At 34.9% G+C, this 21,581-nt stretch overlaps 1 protein-coding gene across 3 annotated transcripts; it reads right to left on the reverse strand.

The window, feature by feature from the left end:
* Positions 1 to 189: 189 nt before the first annotated feature.
* Positions 190 to 20,146, reverse strand: LOC129318378 (myosin-15). 3 transcript variants are annotated; one of them, XM_054963100.1, is made up of 38 exons: positions 19,713 to 20,143; positions 19,450 to 19,596; positions 18,492 to 18,637; positions 18,199 to 18,355; positions 18,044 to 18,102; positions 17,485 to 17,641; positions 17,180 to 17,329; positions 16,934 to 17,070; positions 15,807 to 15,953; positions 15,605 to 15,706; positions 15,185 to 15,242; positions 14,921 to 15,022; positions 14,453 to 14,490; positions 14,210 to 14,336; positions 13,944 to 14,120; positions 13,090 to 13,221; positions 12,353 to 12,462; positions 11,376 to 11,436; positions 11,080 to 11,257; positions 10,411 to 10,616; positions 9,847 to 9,966; positions 9,674 to 9,772; positions 8,688 to 8,909; positions 8,277 to 8,416; positions 8,016 to 8,127; positions 7,753 to 7,800; positions 7,565 to 7,654; positions 6,548 to 6,718; positions 6,215 to 6,367; positions 5,074 to 5,250; positions 4,474 to 4,611; positions 3,456 to 3,526; positions 3,058 to 3,157; positions 2,925 to 2,981; positions 2,776 to 2,832; positions 1,519 to 1,599; positions 1,351 to 1,433; positions 190 to 828 (listed from the first exon to the last, which is right to left on the reverse strand). In XM_054963100.1, the coding sequence occupies exons 1-38, from the start codon at positions 19,830 to 19,832 to the stop codon at positions 711 to 713; spliced, it is 4,548 nt and encodes a 1,515-aa protein (XP_054819075.1). In that variant the 5' UTR covers positions 19,833 to 20,143; the 3' UTR covers positions 190 to 710. The 3 variants fall into 3 exon arrangements, 2 of the variants coding, with proteins under 2 accessions (XP_054819075.1, XP_054819076.1); XR_008595224.1 differs by lacking the exons at positions 190 to 828; positions 1,351 to 1,433 and adding an exon at positions 1,947 to 2,060 and having other exon boundaries at positions 1,517 to 1,599; positions 19,713 to 20,146; XM_054963101.1 differs by lacking the exons at positions 19,450 to 19,596; positions 19,713 to 20,143 and having other exon boundaries at positions 18,199 to 18,380; positions 18,492 to 18,631.
* Between the last annotated feature and the right edge of the window lie 1,435 nt (positions 20,147 to 21,581).

Genomic DNA, 21,581 nt, shown 5'->3' on the forward strand with positions numbered 1-21,581 from the left:
TTCAATTACGTTCTTAAGGAAAGTCTTGGATGCTTCCGCGTTTCTTGCCCATCTCTTCATGAAATAAAAGGGCTCCATAAATAGTGTTTCGTCAAATAGGAATCTAAAACGGGCTCGCCCATGTCTCCAATTGAACGATCGAGAAAACACAGAAAAGAAATGCTATTCATTATAACAGATTCGACGAACTTAGAGCACCACCAACATAATTACTTGAAGATGCCATGGAAAAGACTACAAAGTGACAGGATGATGCTATAGCAAGATCAGTATTTACATCAATGAATGAAACAATACTTCACTCCTTTTGCCTAGCCCTAGGCCGGTTAACAAATACATTTATATACATCATTACACCCTGACCCCCTAATAAGAAGAGCAGAGAGGAGGAGCGAAATAAAAATACAAGGAAGCTTTAAACTCCTAAACTGCCATCTACCCTTAATTACAACTTTCTGGACAAACTAATAGAAGAAATTGTAGACTGGACCTATGAAACCACTTCTCCCAATTTGATCGGTAGATATCTTGATTTACAAATGTATTGGCATTATCAACAATATCTGATGACAGCTAAGCTTACAATCCATGTGAAGGAAAACTTGTGTTTCCAACTTGCAGAGCACTGCGGTCAAGACCCAGAGATGCAAATGCATTAAGCTCACTTGGCTTTGGAAACAGCCTTGAAACCGTAGGTCGATCAGTCACTTCTAATGCGCAACAAGAAACTGAGCGCAAGGATATTCCGACAAAAATGGTGGGTGATCAATATCATCAGGATCGATCGCGGATATTGCCATATCTATGTCTTCAGCAGAAAATGGAATGCTGCAATAAGAAATTAAGTTGAAGACAAGCCAATAGCAACATTACAACTAAAAATAAATCTAATCCTTATTTCATTCTCCAAGTTTTGGCCATCATTTCGTCGAAGAAAAAGTGTATCATCAAATTCTTGAGCTGCCATACACTCAACACAAGCCGCTGTGCTGAAGGCTCTACCAAGAATAAGCATTAAAGCTCTACTTCTCAGTTTGAGGGAGAATGTTGGTGATCATTTTAGATCTCCTTGAAATCCCTCGGCAATCACCCCACAGCTAGCTGCCTGTTCTAAAATTGTGAACCTTTCCATTTAATTTGCAATTATATTTTGATGTTTCCCTGTTTTATTTCAAGACTAGAAAACATATTACAACCAAAATTATAAGCAGAATAAGAGCTATCTAACAATAAAAACTTGCCAACAAAAGACTAGTCTTTGCCATCAGCAAGAACAACTAGGCATCCTATAAGTTCATTGAACAATCAGGTCTTAAATCTGCAAACAAATGAAAGATGCAATTAGATTACCTAAGATCATCATCCAACAAGAATGAATTTGAAGTCAGATTTTGATTGTCCTTGCTCACAATTTCCCTCATTTCACTAACTACCTGTTCAACATGGACGACTTGGAAATTTGAGCAAACTAGCGTCATATTTTCTCAGAAAAAATTAACACTTAAAAACACTACTTGCCTCATTGGATACACTCTGCGTTCCATACTTGTCATCCCAGTACATAGTACTGATGCGATATATTTGCCTCACAGTCAATGCCTGTTAAAGAAGAGCACTGAAGTTATAACTTAAGCTTCCCTTTTCATTCAAATTTGAGACAAATTCCACTCAAAAAATTGCTCGCAAAGCAGGTTATGCCCTGTTACTAAGGTAAGAGGAAGATCTTATGACTAAGGAACAAGCATGTTCCTACTAAAATAAAATGAAAAACACTACTTTTGGTGTCTACACTTTGATCAAGTTTTGATACAAACCTTTGCACGTTTTTTCAATGTTTTAAGTCTATACTTTTTTCCATTTGCAACATTAGTCTCTACATTTTCAGAGAGAAGTTAACATAGCACAAAAAGTGTTAATAATAAGCAAAAACGGGGAAAAAAACCTACATAAAATGAAATTGGATTTCATCACAAAGCAGGCATTTCATCACACTTTGCTAATCCTTCACCGCTGTCGACTATCACCGCCGTCATTCAACAGTCTTCTTTGACATCATGGAACTGATCGTTTAAGTTGAGGGTCCAAATCAACCTCCTTTATTTCATTTGATGTAGCATTTTTTTTTATTTTTGCTTATTAAAAAATCCATATTAGCATCAGTTTAACACATAAGCACAAAATTGATAGTGTTAATTGACATGTCAGCAATATTAACACCATTTGTGCCACATTAATGTCCCTTTGAAGGACCAAGTTGCAACTGAAGAAAAGTATAAAGACCTATACCAAAATTCAAGTGAAGTGCAGGGACAAAAAGTAGTGTTTCCCAAAATTAAACCATGAAGGTCCATAATGTTCCTCATATATTCCTAAAACAGTTAAATGGCTGGCATGGCATGTACTTAACAATCAGACACAATCAAAGGATGACAAATTAAATAAGTTTGAAGATAAGACTTAGGAACAAGCATGTTCCCTTCCTCTACAAAAATATTATCCTTCCTCTATTCTTCGAAAGGCTAACCAAGATGCCAATTATATGTCAAATCACACCTTCCTCACTCAAAGCTAGAGTAGTTATGTTGCCCATATTTTATGTCAGAAGCAAAAGTAAAATCATGATGACCCATTTTTATCATTTGAACAACAAAAAATATAATTAAATATCATCCTAGAATCTTTGCAAATGATGGAACTTGAAAAAATCGCCAAGGGCTAATCTTTAGGATCAATAAGCGATGGCTTCAGATTGTGATCAATAAGTATGATAAATACCGGGCAAAGATCCAGTCGAATCTCTTCCAAGGATTTCTTCCTCTTCTGATGAATTACCTGTGTAATTCAAACAGAGGAGAGCATAAATAAGACATGCAGTTCCATTTGACAGTTTCGGGAATCCCAACAGATTAAGGTATTGCTTATACCAGAAACCCAACAGCTTGTCTTATGTAATTCAGCTCATGCCAGGATGTTCCTGCATACTGTATTTAACTAAAAACATTAGTCACATCGTAAACTCCAGCCATGAAATATTATGGGCATGTAAACTCAATTTACCTCCTCCTTTGCATTAGCTATCCACTTCTCCAGTTCAGCTAGACCAGATTTTACATATTCCCCATTTGAGAATGTACAGCATTCACGGCGCAACAGAAGACTACAAAAGATAGGTAGAATAATGTATAGGATTATAACGTTAAACTAAAGAAAGTTAAATGTCACAGGTAATATAAGTTTTACGAAGTAGTTAATATCACAGAATAGTTGTTAATTCTAGTATGGGCTTGAAGTTCTTTTTTTTAGAATAGCTAGAGAAGAGTTTTAACCAACCTATCTCTCTCTCTGCTTCTTCCTACCCTCTCATTCTTTCTTACTATCATCAACTCAATTAGCCAAGCAATCAAATTAGCAATTTCATGCAATGAAAAACCATTTCTAGTAACCAAGTTTTTTACCTGTTGAAGAGGGTAATATTGACGAAAGAGAAAACTTGAGTGACTAATTTCCGTATGAAGAAGGATGGTACCTGAGCACGCAATTTCGAAGTAGCACAATTAAATCGGCATGAAGATTAGGATATTAAATTTATGATTTACAATACAATCATGATATTTCAACTACATTAATGTTAGAATAACTAAGATCAAATAATTGCAATAAATCTTGGTGTTAATCAGACGGTTTCATAGCCAACCACCAGAATAAACAAATAAAGTGAAATGTTCCAGTCGTCATTATTCTTCAAATAATGTCAGTTTACCAGCAAAAATGAAAAAAAAAAAAGATAAGTCCACCAAAAAATACAGATAATTTACAGTTTAATGATTATTGGCCCACCACACCAGTCTTCAATTGTTTCTCTCCAATGCTAAATGGATGTTACAAAAATCCTTGATTCACGACGACGACAACGACAAGCCTTATCCCACTAAGTGGGATTAGCTACATGAATTGTATGACATCATTGTGTTCTATCATTTAACAAGCTTTTAGAAATGTTAACTAAAAAGTCCCATTCAACAACTTCAAAAAATGTTCTCTTAAATTGATTTACAAACAATCCCCAATTCATGATGAGCAAAATGATTTACAAACAACAAGGACAACGAAAAAAACGAAGCATAAAATGCAGCGTAGGATGAAAATGCATAATCCTGAACTTGTGGTTTCATCTTTAAATTAAACTCCATCTGATTTTATAGTATGAAAAACTTCTATGGAAATGTGAAATTTTGAGCCACTGTCTAATGCATTACACAGCAAGCTGACAAGTTTCACCAGTCAGAAAAACATCAACAAATGAGGTAAGATTGGGGACAACCAAACTGCCTTCCATTGATGTAGCACGACATTCTGAGATAAGAAAGGTTGAAATAAGAGTCTTCTAAGACAAAATGAAGCATGCAAAAACAAATAGAGGTGCATTCTAAAAGGAAGACAAACAAAAAATAAATAGATCCTTGAAAAACATACATGATTTCCACGTAATCGGCTCATAAGTGAATCCAAAAATTTAATGATGTTGTCCCACTGACCACCAGGAGATTGCAGAGGAAGTCCACCAGGAGACCGGGATGATTTTCCCCCATGCATTCGTGCGGTTTTTGGTGCCTAACATGTTCCCCATAAGGCCCAGGGAAACATCATGTCAAATTATAAATCTAGAGTGAGAAACCAAGTAGCAAAAACTAATCTTTCAATCATGCAATCTTTCAAAAAGATTACATGGACAAATGAATAAATAATGTAATAAATATCTACATATCTGAAAAATGATTTGGAAAGGTTAAGGAAAAAAAATACAAGGCAACAGTTGAACAGCTGACATATAGCAATGTCAAAAGGAATAAAATGATTGCTGACTGCCACATCTCAAGTCTCGAAACATTTTCTTATGAGTAACTTTCATGAAACAAATTAAAAGGCATGTCAGCTATAACGATCAGCACTAGGTTGCGCTTAACTAAATCCTCCTGTGATCATCATGACCACATACGGTCAAATTAACAAAGAATGGATAACGAATGATTCATCAGTCTTCACATATGCAATTTAGTAAGCAAGAACAGTCACCTGAATGCATGAGCTCAAAAGTGGAGAAAGCTCCTTTTTCAAATTATCACGTATCAAGCCGAAAATCTTCTCTACGCAAGCAGTCAATTGTTGTTTGAAAAGTATAGCTGGATATCTTGCCTCTACATGTGACACACCATCATCATATCCAATATATTTTATTGGAGATTTCAGTGCCTGAGGAAAGCATTAAAATTAAAATCAACGAGAGAAAAGAAGAGTAGCCCAGAGTGGGGTGAGAATTTTCAAAACTACAAAGTATAATGAAAAATCTAAAAACTTTAGAAAACGCACGAGTTTGGACATTATTCTTTGATCTACACTTCAGAAACCTTTGTTGGCTGAAACAGGCGAAACTATTCAACTAATAACCTTTTAAACAAATTAATCGGCCCATGCACATGCACACTGCAACCATTTTTTGCTCTCTACTTTTGGAGATGCTACTTGATTTTTCAAGTTGCTGTCATTAACTTCTCAAAAATGACAGCTCCAGCACTATGCCAAATGGAAAACAGCACAAATCCATCCCCTCATTCCCAAATTACCTAAATAATCAGTTACCAGAATTTTGTTTACATGCCCCTGCACTATTTTCTGTCTTACTCTAAAATTTCTTCTTTTGATGAAGAGAAGAAAAAAGATACAAGTAATTGTATAAATTAACAAATTAGAAGTAACTAATCAACATCATAGCAGCACCTTCATACACTAATTTTTTAAATAGAACAAAGATGCTAATACATCAATAAACAGGTTTTAAAAGAGCAAAAGACACTAAAATAATGATGAGGCGAATGGCCCAGTTTTCTTTTTTGAAAATAGAATAACTAATTGTGGAGTATAATACAATAAACTACAGTTACGACTAATATTTTAAAAGCAACCTCAACAAGTGCTGACAGAACAAAATACAAAAATCTAACAAAATCCAAGACCTAACATTCATTCCAAGTTAAACTCTGACTCTCTCAGCTCCCCATACTTCTAGGAAATTTTGATCTCACTTGAAAAACTAGATGCAGAAGCCAGAATAATAATACTGCTTCAATTAGGTCAGAAATCACCCAGGTAGTCATAGAAAAAGATATTGCTCACAGAAAATAAATATCATATGGCAATGTTTAACTTGATAACTCACATGCCCGATTCGGCTGGTCAAGCCAGAAGATCCAGTATAACGCTGGGCAGTAGTAGCTAGAAAGCCATTTGAACGTAGGTTCCTCTGTAGGAGGCACAATAGTGCGGAGGTATTGGACAGCCAATATGGTAGGAGAGAGTCATCATCTCTAACCTGAAGGAGATGCATATCCAATGAATAAAGCTCCAAAAACAATAACAAAAGGGCCCAATATAAAGGTCTATAAACTATGACCATTGTTTACTATGCCAAAGTACTTGTCATAATAATAAGCATGAGATAAATTAGAATAAGAAAGGAAACTTTGAAAATAAGTAATCATATATGATTTACCTTTAAGGCGTCATTGATTCCCTCAATTATGTAATCAAAAATGGCTGTTCGCTCAGATTCAAAGGCATGCCAATGAAGAAGACACTTGTATATGATGCATGCTGCCAATGGTTTATCATTTTTGAACCCCAAATCTTCCTTGATGCACCTAGAGAGGAATTCATAGTTATCCTGCATAACATTTGTACATGTTAAACTGAAGTCCAAAAATTATGTGACAGAAAACAACCTGCAGGTAATCTTGGACTGTCAAGAATAAACCTCATCATTCATTAGAATCTAAGAACAATACAGACATTTATGATTTTATCTTGGTTTTCCACTAGTTTATGATTGTGCTACTGTAATCAAATAAAAAATAAAACTGTTTCCTTATAATTTTCACATAGATATTCTAGTCATGCTGGGGTCTCAGTATCCTATGTTATGTAACAGGATGGCTGCTAAAACTACCAGGGTAAACTATGCAGAGTGAACAGCCTGGCATGCTAGGGGAAAAAGGGTGAATGCCAGGCTTTATTTGTTATATAGGGAAAAAAAAATCTTTTACAAAATAAAGATATATTGAAAATCATTTTCATAGAAAATTTTATTTGGATTCAAACGGAGCTCATGCTAATTCCATGATGATGCATTTCAGACCGGTTTCAAGTCTAAAAATTATAAATTTGGATAAACTAAACTAAATTAAAAATTATAAATTTTCCCCTCTCATATCTTGTAGTTCAGCAATATTTTGCATCAAACACTTCAGTACTTTCTTCCCACTTCCAATCCCCTTCAAAATTTACCATTTATTTTCACTACCAAATGACACAAATACCCTTCACACTGAAAGTACATCAATCAAGAAAACCCTTCTAATATTTTCTCAAGTAGTTATATTCCTAATCTGCAAAATTAATTGATACCCCAGCACTTTAAAAGTTGATGAATGTCATTGCAAGTAGCCACAATGACTCAAAAAATAAGTAACTGAATCGTAGGATCAAGACTCAAGTGAAATGAGGGAGCTACCTGGTGTCTCTCTGCTGTCAACTTAGATCTACGAGAGTCTGACAAGCCAAGAGGAAATGGGGCAATAAGTTTTGTGGGTGTGGGTGACTCCTGCATCAAATTGGAGCACATGAAGGCAGTGACAATTAAATATGACAATTATATTGAACAGAAAAGCTAACAAAAAAAAAAAGTGGTAGGTAGCTTACGAATATAGGCTTTCGTTCTGTACGGGGAGCCATTGAATTTGAGTATTTCTGTTTCAAAGGGTAAAGAGAGGTAATTAACTATGGTACTATACAACAGTTCGTAGAACAACCAGAGCATAGACTTAAAAGAAAAATAAATAAAACCATCTGTCTAACAAGTAAGGATTAGGAACCCAAACATAAAATCATAGTGAATTAAGCTAAATTAAATATATAAAAATGCACGTAGCTGTGCATGGATATATTCATTATATACAACTTACTTCTGAAAATGATTTTGCAATTGCTGGCCGGCTACACTTGGGAGACGGATTCAAGGCTTTCTGTCGGAGGACATGATTTTCATCCTCTAAAGTTGATAACTTCTCCTCAAGACTGCATTCAAATACAATTAAAAAAATGAGTCATTTGTTAAGTATAATGCTGCGAATTAAAAAAAAAAAAACTTATAAGAACACTCATTCAAATCCCAACAAATGCAAACAAAGACAAACCAGTAGAATGAAAAGAAATGTAGATAGAACCTTTTCAAATTTTGCTGGAAATGAGAACATTTCTGTTCAACTTCCCTCAATTTCTCAATGGTTTCATTACTAACTTTTTGAGCCTTCATAAGTTCAAGTTCTAATGCTGCATTCTTCTTTTCAAAGGCATCCAAAGAACTCTGAAAAATAAAACGAAATCAAATTTAATTAATGAGAAGACAAACAACTTAGTAATCGATAAACTTCCAAACTTAAATTGTCCTAAATTTCCGAGCAACATAATTCATGATGGGCTTCTTTACACAAAGGAGCACATGCAAATGCTATAATAATGCCCGCAATGTTGCATACAAGTAGGAATTGCTCAATCCTTCACCTGACCAGCATCTGAAATAATGCATGTGATTTCTATGGCATGAATATAATAATTCTATAAATTAAACCAAACACCTTTAAGGCAGCATTTTCTTTCCGCAGTCCATCCATTGCAACTAGCTCCCTTTCCAAAGCTGATTTCTCCTTTACTGACAATTCCAATTGATTTTGAAGCATAGAATTCTTGTTACACTCATTAATTGTTGCTAATTTAGCTGCATCCAATTCAAGATTTACAGCTTCTAGCATCTTTTGAAGTTTTGACATCTCCACTAGCTTAGCCTCTTCATTAGAAACCTGCAAAACAGTGCACAACACAGGATGAAAATTCCTATAATATCATCAGAAAACTCTAGCTTATTATGTTTTCTGAGACCTCTACTGGATAAATGAACTGAGTGACAACTGACAAGTCAGACCTTAAATACAAATTTTGCAAAGCAGGGAATTAGATTAAAAATATACTCCCTCTAAACCACAATATAGACCAATGGTAACTATATTAGTTTAAACCTTAATTTCTTAAAAAATATTTACATCCTTCCAATTATACCCTCATTAAATATCCTATTAAAGTGCCTTAATAATGACAATTGAAATTTCAATGCATCATTTTTTCAGGAGTAATAAATTAAGTAGAGGTATTGTTGAAAAAGCAATCATAGAAGTTATCCAATGCCCCATATGTTGGACCAAACAAGACTTCTAAAAGATGTCATATATTATGATTTGGAGGGAGCAATTAACAATAAACAATGACACAGTAATTGCATACAATGAGTGTTGACAACTAATAGCAAGGGTAAAATATGATAATCTTGATATATAAAAATTTTGATCTACGTAATAGAAGAAATTATTACAACCAATTCTCTAAACAACCCCAAATCAAAAACTAGGTCACTTGTAGGATTTGAATTGGACAGAGAAAGCTAACTTCAGGCAGAGTAAAATATTTTAGAGAATTAGTGAAGCAACTGAAGAACATGACGCAAAACACATTTGACATAAGCAGAGTTTCCATCAAAATATCACTGTCTCAATATTTCTGAAAGAAATACCCTTAATCTTTTTTCAAGATGCAATCTCCATGTGAGATCTTCCAGTTGCTTCTCAAGTTTATTCTTAGCCAGACGCAAGGCACCAGCCTCATTAGCCTCCTGCAAATGCGTAATCAGTAAGTTTAAAAACCAAAATCTAAATACTGGGACAGAGGCAGAAACAAAGTCCTCACTTTTTTCAATTTACGAAGCTCTCTTTTTGCTTGCCTACACCGCCAAAGACATTGTATTGCCACAATTGAAGCTTGACGATGTTGGAAAACTGACCGAATTTTGTACATCTTCCAACAAGCCTATAAAATTAATGTCACACTAATGAAATAGATTGCATCATACACAGAATCAAATAAAAATGACAAGGATTTGAAAGTAATTGCATAGAAAACACAAAATGTTAAAATCAAATCATGCAATTTTATTGATGAGAGGGGAGACAAATAAGGAAATAGAAACCAGAGATCCTACTCCACAGAGAGAGAGAGAGAGAGAGAGAGAGAACCAAGGTCGTGAACTACAAAAGAGCTTTCTGATCCGTTTGTCAATATGATCAGTAAAATTACCTACGTATGCATAAGAGGTAGAAAGCTACTGATACAATTTAATTTGATAGCTGGAACAATAATATGTAAATTTAATCGAGTTTACTGGGGGAAAAAGATGAAGTCTGGTTTCTGAAAATTTGAAATCTTAGCACAAATTGGAAAACAAAAAAAAATCATCTTGTAGTTAAAATCTACCTGAATAACAGTAGCAGCTCTGTGTTCTCTTCCATGAAAGAATCTTCGGCGAGTTGTAAAACCACGAATAAAGGATTGTATGATCACGGAAGAAGAATATAGTTTCATGAATGATTGCTTAATTAACCACATGCGAATATATTTCTGAATGAGAACAGCAGCAGCTGTCTCCCGTTTAGCAGCATACATCTTTCGAGCAATACATCCTATAACAAGAATATTAATGAACACCAAGCCAAAGCAACTATAAAATGAAGAAACTTGAATGGCGTATGCAAATCATAACGAACGTAGATTACTAGTGAGGCACACACCACCCAGCCTTGCATTAATTCAGGCTGGACTCAGAAAAACAAGCACAGCTTTTTACATCCTCAAAGTTACAAGGTCCCATGGCAAATGAGTGTGATATAATATGGTAGCAAACCCACATTTTGTGTGAGAGCAGCAGAAAGTTATGAAAGTAAAAGCATAGCATAAACCAAAATATTGGCAGAACGCACAAGTGTAATTGGTTGATAAATTTACAGCATGATAAGAGGGAAGTAGTGAGATATGACATAAGATTGCAGAAACAAAGGGTTTGATGGGGGAAAAAGAAATCCAAGGATGAAACATCATTTGACAATAATCCATTTAAGGCGGAGAAAATAGATGAAAATAACTAACCCCTGCAGTATGCCTGAATAGAAAATGCAGCAGCTCGGATAGAGATAAATTCCCTGTGCGTAATAAATGTTCTCAACCAGCGCTGAATACACTTTGCAGCATTGTCCAACACTTCAGCACGCCGGGAATCTAAAATGCCAATTTGACCAGCCCTGAGAAATACTTTGGTCCTCCCCAACTGAATCAGAAAAAGAGAAAAGCAAAATAAAAATAATATCTAGAGATGTGGTCATGTTTGTACATCCCAAATTTGTTAATGAAAAAAGAGCGCAATGCACCTTTCCAAGAAAGCATACCTGAAAATTCTCAAGCTTTAGCTTCTGTAAAATTTTTGCAGTGGCGGTTTTTTCATCATAACTGATAACACACATTGCAGATAAGTATGAAAATTTGAAGAGTACTGAAAGCAGAGCCCCACCCCCCCGACACAAACACACACACACACACACACCATTTAATGAATAAAAATACTTGTACTAGTGAATTAATGTACTTACACGTTCATCAATTAATTATGACCAGAATACATGCATTTAATGCTGAAAAATAAAGACAATTTGTTCCACCAATTAGCACATTTTTTACACTTATTGATAATAATTGATAACAAGACACATAATGCAGAAGTAAATTGGTGAAAAACCAACTTAATTTGTTTGTTGTCCTTCTCGTTCACATTTTGGTTCAGCAAATTATAACAAGATTAAAATTATCTGAACCAACCATGTCCATAAAACCAGACAAGACTGAATGATCTCCCTAGAACTGCTTACGATCAGATAAATCACCAAGCAATTCTTCAGTTCAGGTGGAAATTGTACAACCGGCACTAAGTTTCTAGAAACAGCTCAAAGACAGCCAATGAACTCATTAAGAATAAAGTAGGAGGGCAGGCTGGAGACTCCATCCATCAACCTCACGGAACAACACAATCATTCCTATCACTAAGATCAAAATATTAAGTATATAGATGGTTTAAATTTACATGCTTATATTTTAGCTACTATTTTAAAAATCTAAATAATATTTTTACTGTATAAAACATTATTTTAATTAAAGGTTTGAGCTATTGTATTGACTTTTGTTCAATAAATTTCACAAAATTTTAATTGAAGCGTTAAACATTTAAAGTCTGGCTAAGCCTACTTATTCAACCTCAGTCACCATTTCCACCCAGGCCCTCACCTTTAATCAGTTTTATTTTGGAAACAATAATCCTAACAAGGAATACAAGAGTCAAAGAACTACAAATCTGAACTTTTAGTAAACTGACCTGCCATCTATAAATTCTGGAGCTATCAACCCAAAGCGATCAACAAACTCTGAATAAGTCCTACGAGTGGGGTAACCTGCAAGACTAATTCGAACAGCCTCAAGGACACCCTGAAAAAAGTTAAAAATACGGTATAGAAGTGCTTAACAGAGGAAGTAAACCTGGCATAAATGCACAATTGAAGTTCCATTATGGCAACTTATTTGCATGAAAATTCAATTGAAGGACACAACATTGAGTATACATAAATGGATTTAGATGTGAGTCATTTCATTTTTTCCTTTTTCAGCTAAGTGTGATATTACTGCTGCAAAGAAACAGCCTTGTCGGAAAATCCACTTGACAGCATGAACGTACCCTCTAATGATGTATAGTCTCCTCTTCCTAAATGCACAATAGTGTTAAAAAAATATATCATTTGTGCTATTTCAAAGAATCTAAATCCTCATTTCAATTTTGGTAAAAAGAAAAAAAAAACAACAAAATCCTCATTTCGATTTGAAAACATCAAAATGATTAGCCATAGCTCCAGCTGCTCCACCAAATTGCAAAACATCAAAATCTTGCAATTTGTATAACTTTAAAGAACATGGTGTAACAACAATTGCAATCACTGTCAAATGAAAATAAAAACAATAAGACCACAACCAATGAAGTCAAAGTTTAATAAATGGCATTCAAGAAATATATGTCTCTGTGATAACAACTCTGACAAAGGGAATATTTGAGCTACTAACCCCACATCGTAATTGATGTATCACACTTGAATTCTCAAACGTTTGTGGTCGATTGAAAGAATTTGGCTTCACACATCGAATGTAATGAGGCTCTGTTGTGTTAAGAGTCTCCATCAATGCTTGAAGTTGTTGCTGAGGTTCCAACAAAAAATAAACAGAAAGGGTCAAAAACAGAGAAATAGTGATCAAATACGTCGTTCTACCATAATGTCTTTTTGTCGATTGATTCCACCATAAAATTTTAACATGACAAGGGGCCATCTTATCTAAACCCAGGATATCCTCCAGGTGATATAATAACAAGAGAGAGAAAGCACAGTCTACAGCTCCTTTCCCCTTTTAAAGAACATAAAAAAAGTTCAACAATTCATAAAAGTTACCATTTGTAGCTAATGTCATTAATCCCCCAGCAAAAAGGCACCCAAGAACAAAAATATTTAATATCATTAAGGAAAAAAGATTGAATAACAAAGTATTCTAAAGCCAAACTCACCATGCTCCGTTGGATGTATGGGGGGGGGAATTCATGAAAAATGTATGCAACAGAAAAACTTTGAATCCTTGAACAGTTGAAATAAAATGTATATTGGGGGAAAATTTCTGATGAAAGAAACAGAACGAATAAAACTACTCTCATCATTAATATTATTCATTTATCAGGAATTGATTATGATTTCAGCAGAATCAACTGAACCAGTAAAACTACTCTTATTATTAATATTATTCATCTATCAGGAATTGATTATGATTTCAGCCGATTCAACTGAACCAACCCTCAGTTACAAAAAGAAGCCGGGGGCATGAGAGTGAGGGAGAGAGAATATCAAAAGAAGGATAGACTTAAATCCTCGCACCTTAAATCTGGAGGCTACTGAAGAAAATTTGTATGATGATCTAGAAGGAGATTCCTCTTGAAGCAGAGGGAAAAGATCACACACAAAGGGGCATTTAGAAGAAGACAATAGATTGCAATGTTCAACAACAACATAATCACGATTTTTGTCCAAAAAGCTATCTGTATGGTAAGAGACCTGCATAAAATTAGCAGATCATTGAAAAAATTGTTGCATATAAAGGCAATATGTATTAAACAAACAAAAATACTGCAGCACGAGCTCACATTTCCAGCATAATGAGAGATGGTAAAATCCGTTTCTGAAAACTTCTCTTTTGCCAACCTTGGGTGGGACCGGAAATGCTGAAACAACTTGGTTGAGAATGTTTGATGTGTTGATTTTGGAAACATGCTGCAAAAGACAGGAAATTCAACCTTATTGTTAATTTGATGGGGAGCATTAGATAAATAAACGCAGAACAAAACAATTCATATTCACAATTTCATATAAAAGAACTCAAATTGTACCAAGCTTCATCCAACAGTGCAATGATACCAATGGGCTTCTGCAAATAACAGCAAAAACCAGTCCAATTGAAACCACATTAATGGCAAACATACAAAAAGAATACAGTCTTAAGATATTATATATTTATTTTGACACGAAAGCAGAGATATGATACGAGACACAAGGCCCATAAAGCAGGATAAGAAAATAACAGGGTTTTGACACATTGTTGACCACATGACTAGCAGGCTTCCCAATAGAAATCCTCTATTACAAATTTCAGTGTTTCTGGCCTGCTTTAATAATCAACGCATAACCATAGCTTGCACAATATTTCTCAGCCACAATTATCAGAGGCCTATGTATTATCCTCTCACCAACAAGCACAAACGGGAAGACTATCATGCATTAAACTACATGGAACATAGAACTACAGATTAAAAATGTATCAACCTAAAAAAGAATAGGAAAAAATAAACCAAAAAAACCTTTTCAATCAAGTCTAAAACATCTTGGTTGTCAATAAACTCAATGTAACTCCAGTTAATTTCTTCTTTACTGTACTCCTCCTGCTCCATCTTGAATACATGCTGCAACAAATTAAGTGGCAGATAATCATACGCACAAAATACAAACTGAATTATATGTACAAATTACAAGCTTAATTCACTTCATGCAGATAAATAAAATCACACTAACAGATACTTGAAGACCACAGATTATACAGCATAATAAATAACACCCTCCCATACCTCATTAAAATGTTGCTGGAGCTTTTCATTGGCAAAGTTAATGCAGAATTGCTCAAAACTGTTGGAAGAAAACGTTTTTGGATTAAGTGGAGATCACATGGAGAAAAGTTAACAATTTCATGTGACAGGAGAAGCATAAAAATAAAAAATTTAACATTGGATATACCATGAAAAAGAAATCAACAAAAATAGATGGTAGTAAACAAAATGTCTGAAAAATAGCATTAAGCAGGATTTTCAACCACTCCAGAAAAAGGAAAAATCAGACTCTGAACCATGTCACAAGAATAAATGCCTGATCAATTGATCAGTATGACTCAGCTACAGATGCAGAGTTTGACCAACCACTTCATCTTCACAGTCCACATGAGCAAAAGAAAACTCATGCTCAAAGTCACAAGCGTATAATTGATGACTTACCTGTTATCCCTAAAGCACTCGAAACCATATATATCCAAAACTCCAATTTGCATCCGAGAATTGTTATCTTGTCCAACAGACTTGTTGATTTTTTCAACTAGCCTGATAAAACCCCAAAAAAAAAAAAACCAATAATAAGATAGACATCTTAATAAATGCATATCAAATATGACCATTGATAATTCGTTGACCATAAAAATACCAGTCAAATAGGCGGGCATAAACAATTTTAGCCAAAGCATCCCGACCAGCAACAGCAGCATTGCAATCAAGAGCTTTCACAATACTTCCTTCATGGGTTTGTATTGTGCGAGTGCACAACGTTGCTAACAGTAGATTCACATCACACCTATATAAGGAAAAAAGTATACCCATCATGTTAAACAGACAAAAACCAAAATACAAAAATTATTACCTGTCCTTACATCTTAAAGGAGATATGACCCAGCATTGATCTCATTTTGGGTCACTCAATAGTTTATGAACCATATGAAATGTTGATTGTTAACCATCCCATTAGAAAACAAAACAATTTATACTTTCATTTCTACTGTATTATATCACTCACAAATTTTCGTAAAAGCTAGACATATTGGTGACTATGATAGAGCATGATGCTCAATTTGGATACTAATCATTCAATTCTTTATTTAAAAAATAATACATTTTTATTTCATCAGTAGCGCCAACAAATGATGACAACCAATGATGATTACGATCATCATCATCATTCTCACAATAGTAATGCAATCCATTCCTCAACCAATCAAATAGCTTGTGACATACCCGTGTGTCACATCAACACCATGATTCACTAGTTTTTGTGGTTCAACAGTCTCACTGAAACTTAGATCTGACATCGCATGGGACCAAACAGAGAGACCAATGCAGTTCATTCTAGTACATCTGCTATCTATCTTAATTTCTATGCCTTGATACCTGCATTATTTAACTGTGCAATGCTAATAGTTGTTTTGGAATTGAGTTACATCCAAATCCACATGTATAACTCATATTACACGTTTACATTAATATCTGGCCCTTGTTTATAACCAGGGCTCCCACCTACTACTTTAATTGCCCTCAACAGACTATTATAAACAAGATTCCCCGATGATAATGCTTATTATTCAACTGCCTCATAACATGTTTCTAAACTAAGCAAATCAAGTCTTCTTAACATTCTGTTATCAAGACTGTGGACAGGAAAAGTTAATGAATATATATTTAATTTTTACATACAGGTGTGTGAATGAGGGAGATGAGATATAATTCAGCCAACCAAACTTTTTATACAAAGCAAAACCAGATTTCATATAAATTACCCACATGAAGAGTTCTGCTGCCATTTGCAAATGAAACCTTGACTTCTCATCCTTTATTACTGATGAGTCGTGCTCTTTTCCAGGAGAAAATTCAATGTTCCCCAAATGTAAAATTGCAGCTAATGTGCGAAATATGGCTTCCTGTTGATAAGAATGTAGGATAGCCATAAGTAAAACACAGGCCATCAACAGTTTTATCCAGTAAAACAAAAGCAACACAAATAGGTAATAATGGATGATCTTATTACACCTGATCCTCGTGCCTTATACCAACTATATCCATTGCCCTCCTTGTCTTCGTGTATTCTTCAGCACTGCTTATTCCATCCAATTCATATGTTTTACTTTGATTTAAATAGTGGAAGTGACTTGGATGCCCTAACTTGTACTTCTCAGCATCCTGAAAAACAGTGCCGTACAATCATAAGGCAAAACTCTTTAAGCTTTAACTGAGATCCCCCATTAAAAAAAAAAAACGGTAACATGCATGGCAAAATGCTGAAGCACAAGAACTGAAGGGAAGAACAAATAGATGCAACATCAGACTTTGAGTACCCTTTCAGATGAACACAACTGATAAAAGCAGTGATAGTTTCTTTCAGGATCTGTTATCTGCACTACTCGTGACCTTTCCAGTAAGTAAGTTCGAATAGCAGCACCGGATATTCTACCATCTGAATCAAACTGAATTTCAACAAATTTCCCAAAGCGGCTGCAATGGAAAAAACATAGTAACAGTTTAAGCCAAGAAGAGGAACATAACAAAGATCGTTTCAATGGAAATGCTTGACACAGCAACATCAATTTGTTTTTACTGAATGCAACACCAAACCTGTGGTTCGAGACATACATTTCATTCAAATATGACCAATAGCAATGATAGTTTCAATGGAAGAGCATTACAGACATGACTAAAGTATGTCATTACTATGTATGGCATGTTTTAGATAATATGAGATAACGCTATAAAATGTCAAAAAAGTATACAATTTTTTCCTCAGGTTCTATGGAGTAAAACCAATAACCTATTAAGTAACAAAACAAGAAAACCCACATAAAAGGAAACAAGTACAGTGGAAATAAATAAGCAAGCAAGAAAAGGAGTCAGATCCACCTTGAATTGTCATTCCTGACAGTCCTTGCATTACCAAAAGCCTCCAAGAGAGGGTTGGACTGAATGCATCAGAAAGTCAAATTAGTAACTAAAACACCAGATCAAAAGTAATTAGATGGTCAGCTCATAATTGATTGGATTCATTACTATCATACTTCAAGAACTTGTTGCTCAACTGTCCTATCATCACCAGCAGCACGTCCACCAACAAAGGTAAGATACTGCATAATCAATTTTGTTGTCTCAGTTTTTCCTGCACCACTTTCACCACTGACCAAAATAGACTGGCTTTGACCTTCATCCATCATTGCTCTAGATCATGACCAACAGAAGCTCACTAATTCACATTTCACAACATGAAATAGGGCATGGAAAGAATAATAAAAATAAAAATAAATAAATATGTCGCAATAAAACATATAATACAAGCACTTAAATGCACACTAACCTATAAGAAGTATCAGCAACAGCAAACACATGTGGACTGAGTTCACCAAATGGAGCTCCTTTATACTGCTCCATCATATGAATTTCATACAGATGAGGAAGCTTTGTGAATGGATTTACAGCTATCAAAATGCTCCCTGTATATGTCTACCAAAGACAAGCATTTCAGGAGAAAATCATAAAACGGCATAGAACATGCAGGAACCAATTTAAGAATCCAATTAAAATACAGCAAGACAATCCAAAAACTTTTATATTCACGTATTATTATTTATGACAACCACATGTCCCATACTATGCTAGCCCAACTGACCTAATTGGTTACATGGAATCGCCATAAATGAAACTGAAGCATGAAACACTGAGGATTATTTATTAATTTATTCAGTTGAATAAGATTTGTCAGCCAGGAAAAGTTATTAATTCTTCATTCACATGGGCCTTAACAGTAGTCAAAAATACATATCAAATAATCTTTTTAAGTGACAAGATTTAAATTGCTAGTGGGCTCATTCAGCAATATGAATTTGTGCAAGTAACTTGATAATCTCAACTATCATGAAAAATAAGATACAAGACATTTAACTAGAAAATAACAATTAAATAAAAAAGAAATCTCAATTTATTTTGGACTTCTCATTTTCCTGACTTCTCTCATGTGGTAAGTTGGGCAGCAAATAATATATAGTTCACCAATTCCAAATGCCCCGCTTGGTTCCCAAAGCACAATTATTTTAATTTCAAGCTTACAACCATTTTTTAGTTTCTTCCAGTCTCATGTAGCGGATTAAATTCCACAAGCACATGTATCTTCTTTCAGAAAATATTGACAAAGTTCAATTACAAACATCGTTCTCGTGAAAATGCCTATGGCCAAGCTTGATTGACCATGAGTGTTGAAGTAATAAAGCACTACAAATAACTAACAGCAGGGATCGATCATCATGTAGCAGACTCACATATATATCATTCAGGGCGTATCTTCTTTGAAGATTATACAAAACTCCCGGCTCATTCAAGTAAGCCAACCTCGTCATATCTTCCACTCCCCCATGCTCCTCTTCATCTGCATCCCTGGGTAAGAGTTTATCTTGTAGTGCAGAAACCTACACACCACACCTTCCAAAACCAGTAAGTTGAAATGTATCCGTAATTATTCATTATTACACAAACACCACATTAACCAGGCATGTAACGCAGGAGGGAAAAACAAACTCATCACCTTCTTCCCAGAAGCGGTGACAAGTTGGACTTGCTTTCCAGCAAAGCCGGTGACCTCAGCAGCCACCCATGCCAAATCCCTGTCTTCAACCCAAACTTTGGACCCACAACGGAAATTCATCTTGCGTTCCGGTAACAAAAAATGAGCGGGGACCCAAACAATTTAGGTATTGAATAGCTAGTAACAGAGAGAAGAGACGAGGAATTCAAAATTGAAAAACCCTAGAGAAAGAGAGGGGTGAGCAAGAGTTGAGGTGAAATTTTGGGTTCCCGCCTTACAAGAAGGTAGAGTAAGAATCAAAAATGGCGAGAGAGCATTTATTTCGTATTGGACACGTCACCACGGTACTCACTACTCACCGTGGGATTCCCTTGTTCGCGACTGTTACTCCATTTCACACAGCCTTTGTTTGACTAGCTTGGGAGCGCATGAACCCATTCAGATTCCCTTACCTTACCCCGCTCCCCAGAATTAACGTTACAAATTACTCGTACAATGTCGTAACGGACGCAAATTATTTTTTTTAATCATATTTCCAAATTTTATTTACTGAACGCGTTAAATTTAAATCTCTGATTTGGTAAAAAAACTCTAACTAAACCAGGTTAATATTTTCTAGTATGTTTTAAAATTTGTTTTAATTACAATTATAACGAGAGCAGCTTAAATTTCAAACAAAATATTATATAACTAGACATGCGCGTTGAAATTACGCTTTAGACCATATCTTTTCTTCTTCCCTTTTATTTCCAACCACAAATTAGTTGCAAGATGCGCTAATAGACCACGGATTATGATTCAATAACTATATTTATTATAAGTATTGAGTGTCTATATTATTTGAGTGTTAAAATTTAGATTAATGGTTGAATTTTAATGGCACAGACAATCTATATATTAAATATAATCATTGAATTTAAATCCAACAAACTTCATATTCAAAATAAAACAATTACTTTAAAATTTTAATATAATACCAGCCATGAAGGTATGCAAATGCGTACGCGAATGCACCAGGAGACAAAGGATGCTAAAATCAGCGTCTCCGTCACGTCTTGGACGCCCTCTTGGAGCACCATTCATGGTTTGAGGACAGATGGACGACTACCGTCAGTTCATCATTTTGGAGTTCAGTTTCCGCAATTTCGTAAATTTCATTTCACGGTTCGCCTGCTTTCTAAGCAGATGGCTAAAATACTAAGCCAACTATTATTGCTCGTTACGTCCATTGTTACGGTGCTTCATCTTGATACTACAGGAGCTTGCCTTCTCAGCAGTCCAATCACAAAATTTACTTGCAAGCAATAAAAGTACAAGAAGATGATTTCTGCACAGCAAGTTTATACCTCTCGGTTGCTCCAAGTTACATACAGTAACTGATGCTTGCATGTTTTTCACTTTCCACTTTCCTACGACTCTCGTATTTTTATTTTTCCTTTTCACTTGGGTTTGATCTATAAGCATGATTCCTCAATTCTCTCAAGGTCATTATTTCCTGGTCTGAGAAATCGCCTCTTGCAGGCAGGCATGGGTAGATCAACAAGCTGAGAAACCTTCACGGATATGTGTATTTAATGTTTAAGAGGCTTACATTTCCCAAAATAGATCTCTAAGCTGCAGATTAATTAGTTTTCATGAAATTCACCTTTGTTTGGTTAAGTTTCGGTGGTTGGTAGAAGTCACATGATAAATGCCTACTGATCCGACTAATATATAATTGTTCCACCTGTGTCAGTGAATCAAAATCCATAAAGAAATTCTGGTATTATTATTTTTATTTTAAAAAATGCAGAGACTATCTTGAAACACGAGTAAATAATAATGAATATTCACAGTTGGTTAATGAGGTTAATACCCCTTAAATAATGT

Source organism: Prosopis cineraria, unplaced genomic scaffold (assembly GCF_029017545.1).
Source record: "Prosopis cineraria cultivar Desert tree isolate PC_DT_omini unplaced genomic scaffold, ASM2901754v1 PC8, whole genome shotgun sequence".
Taxonomy (NCBI): Eukaryota; Viridiplantae; Streptophyta; class Magnoliopsida; order Fabales; family Fabaceae; genus Prosopis; species Prosopis cineraria.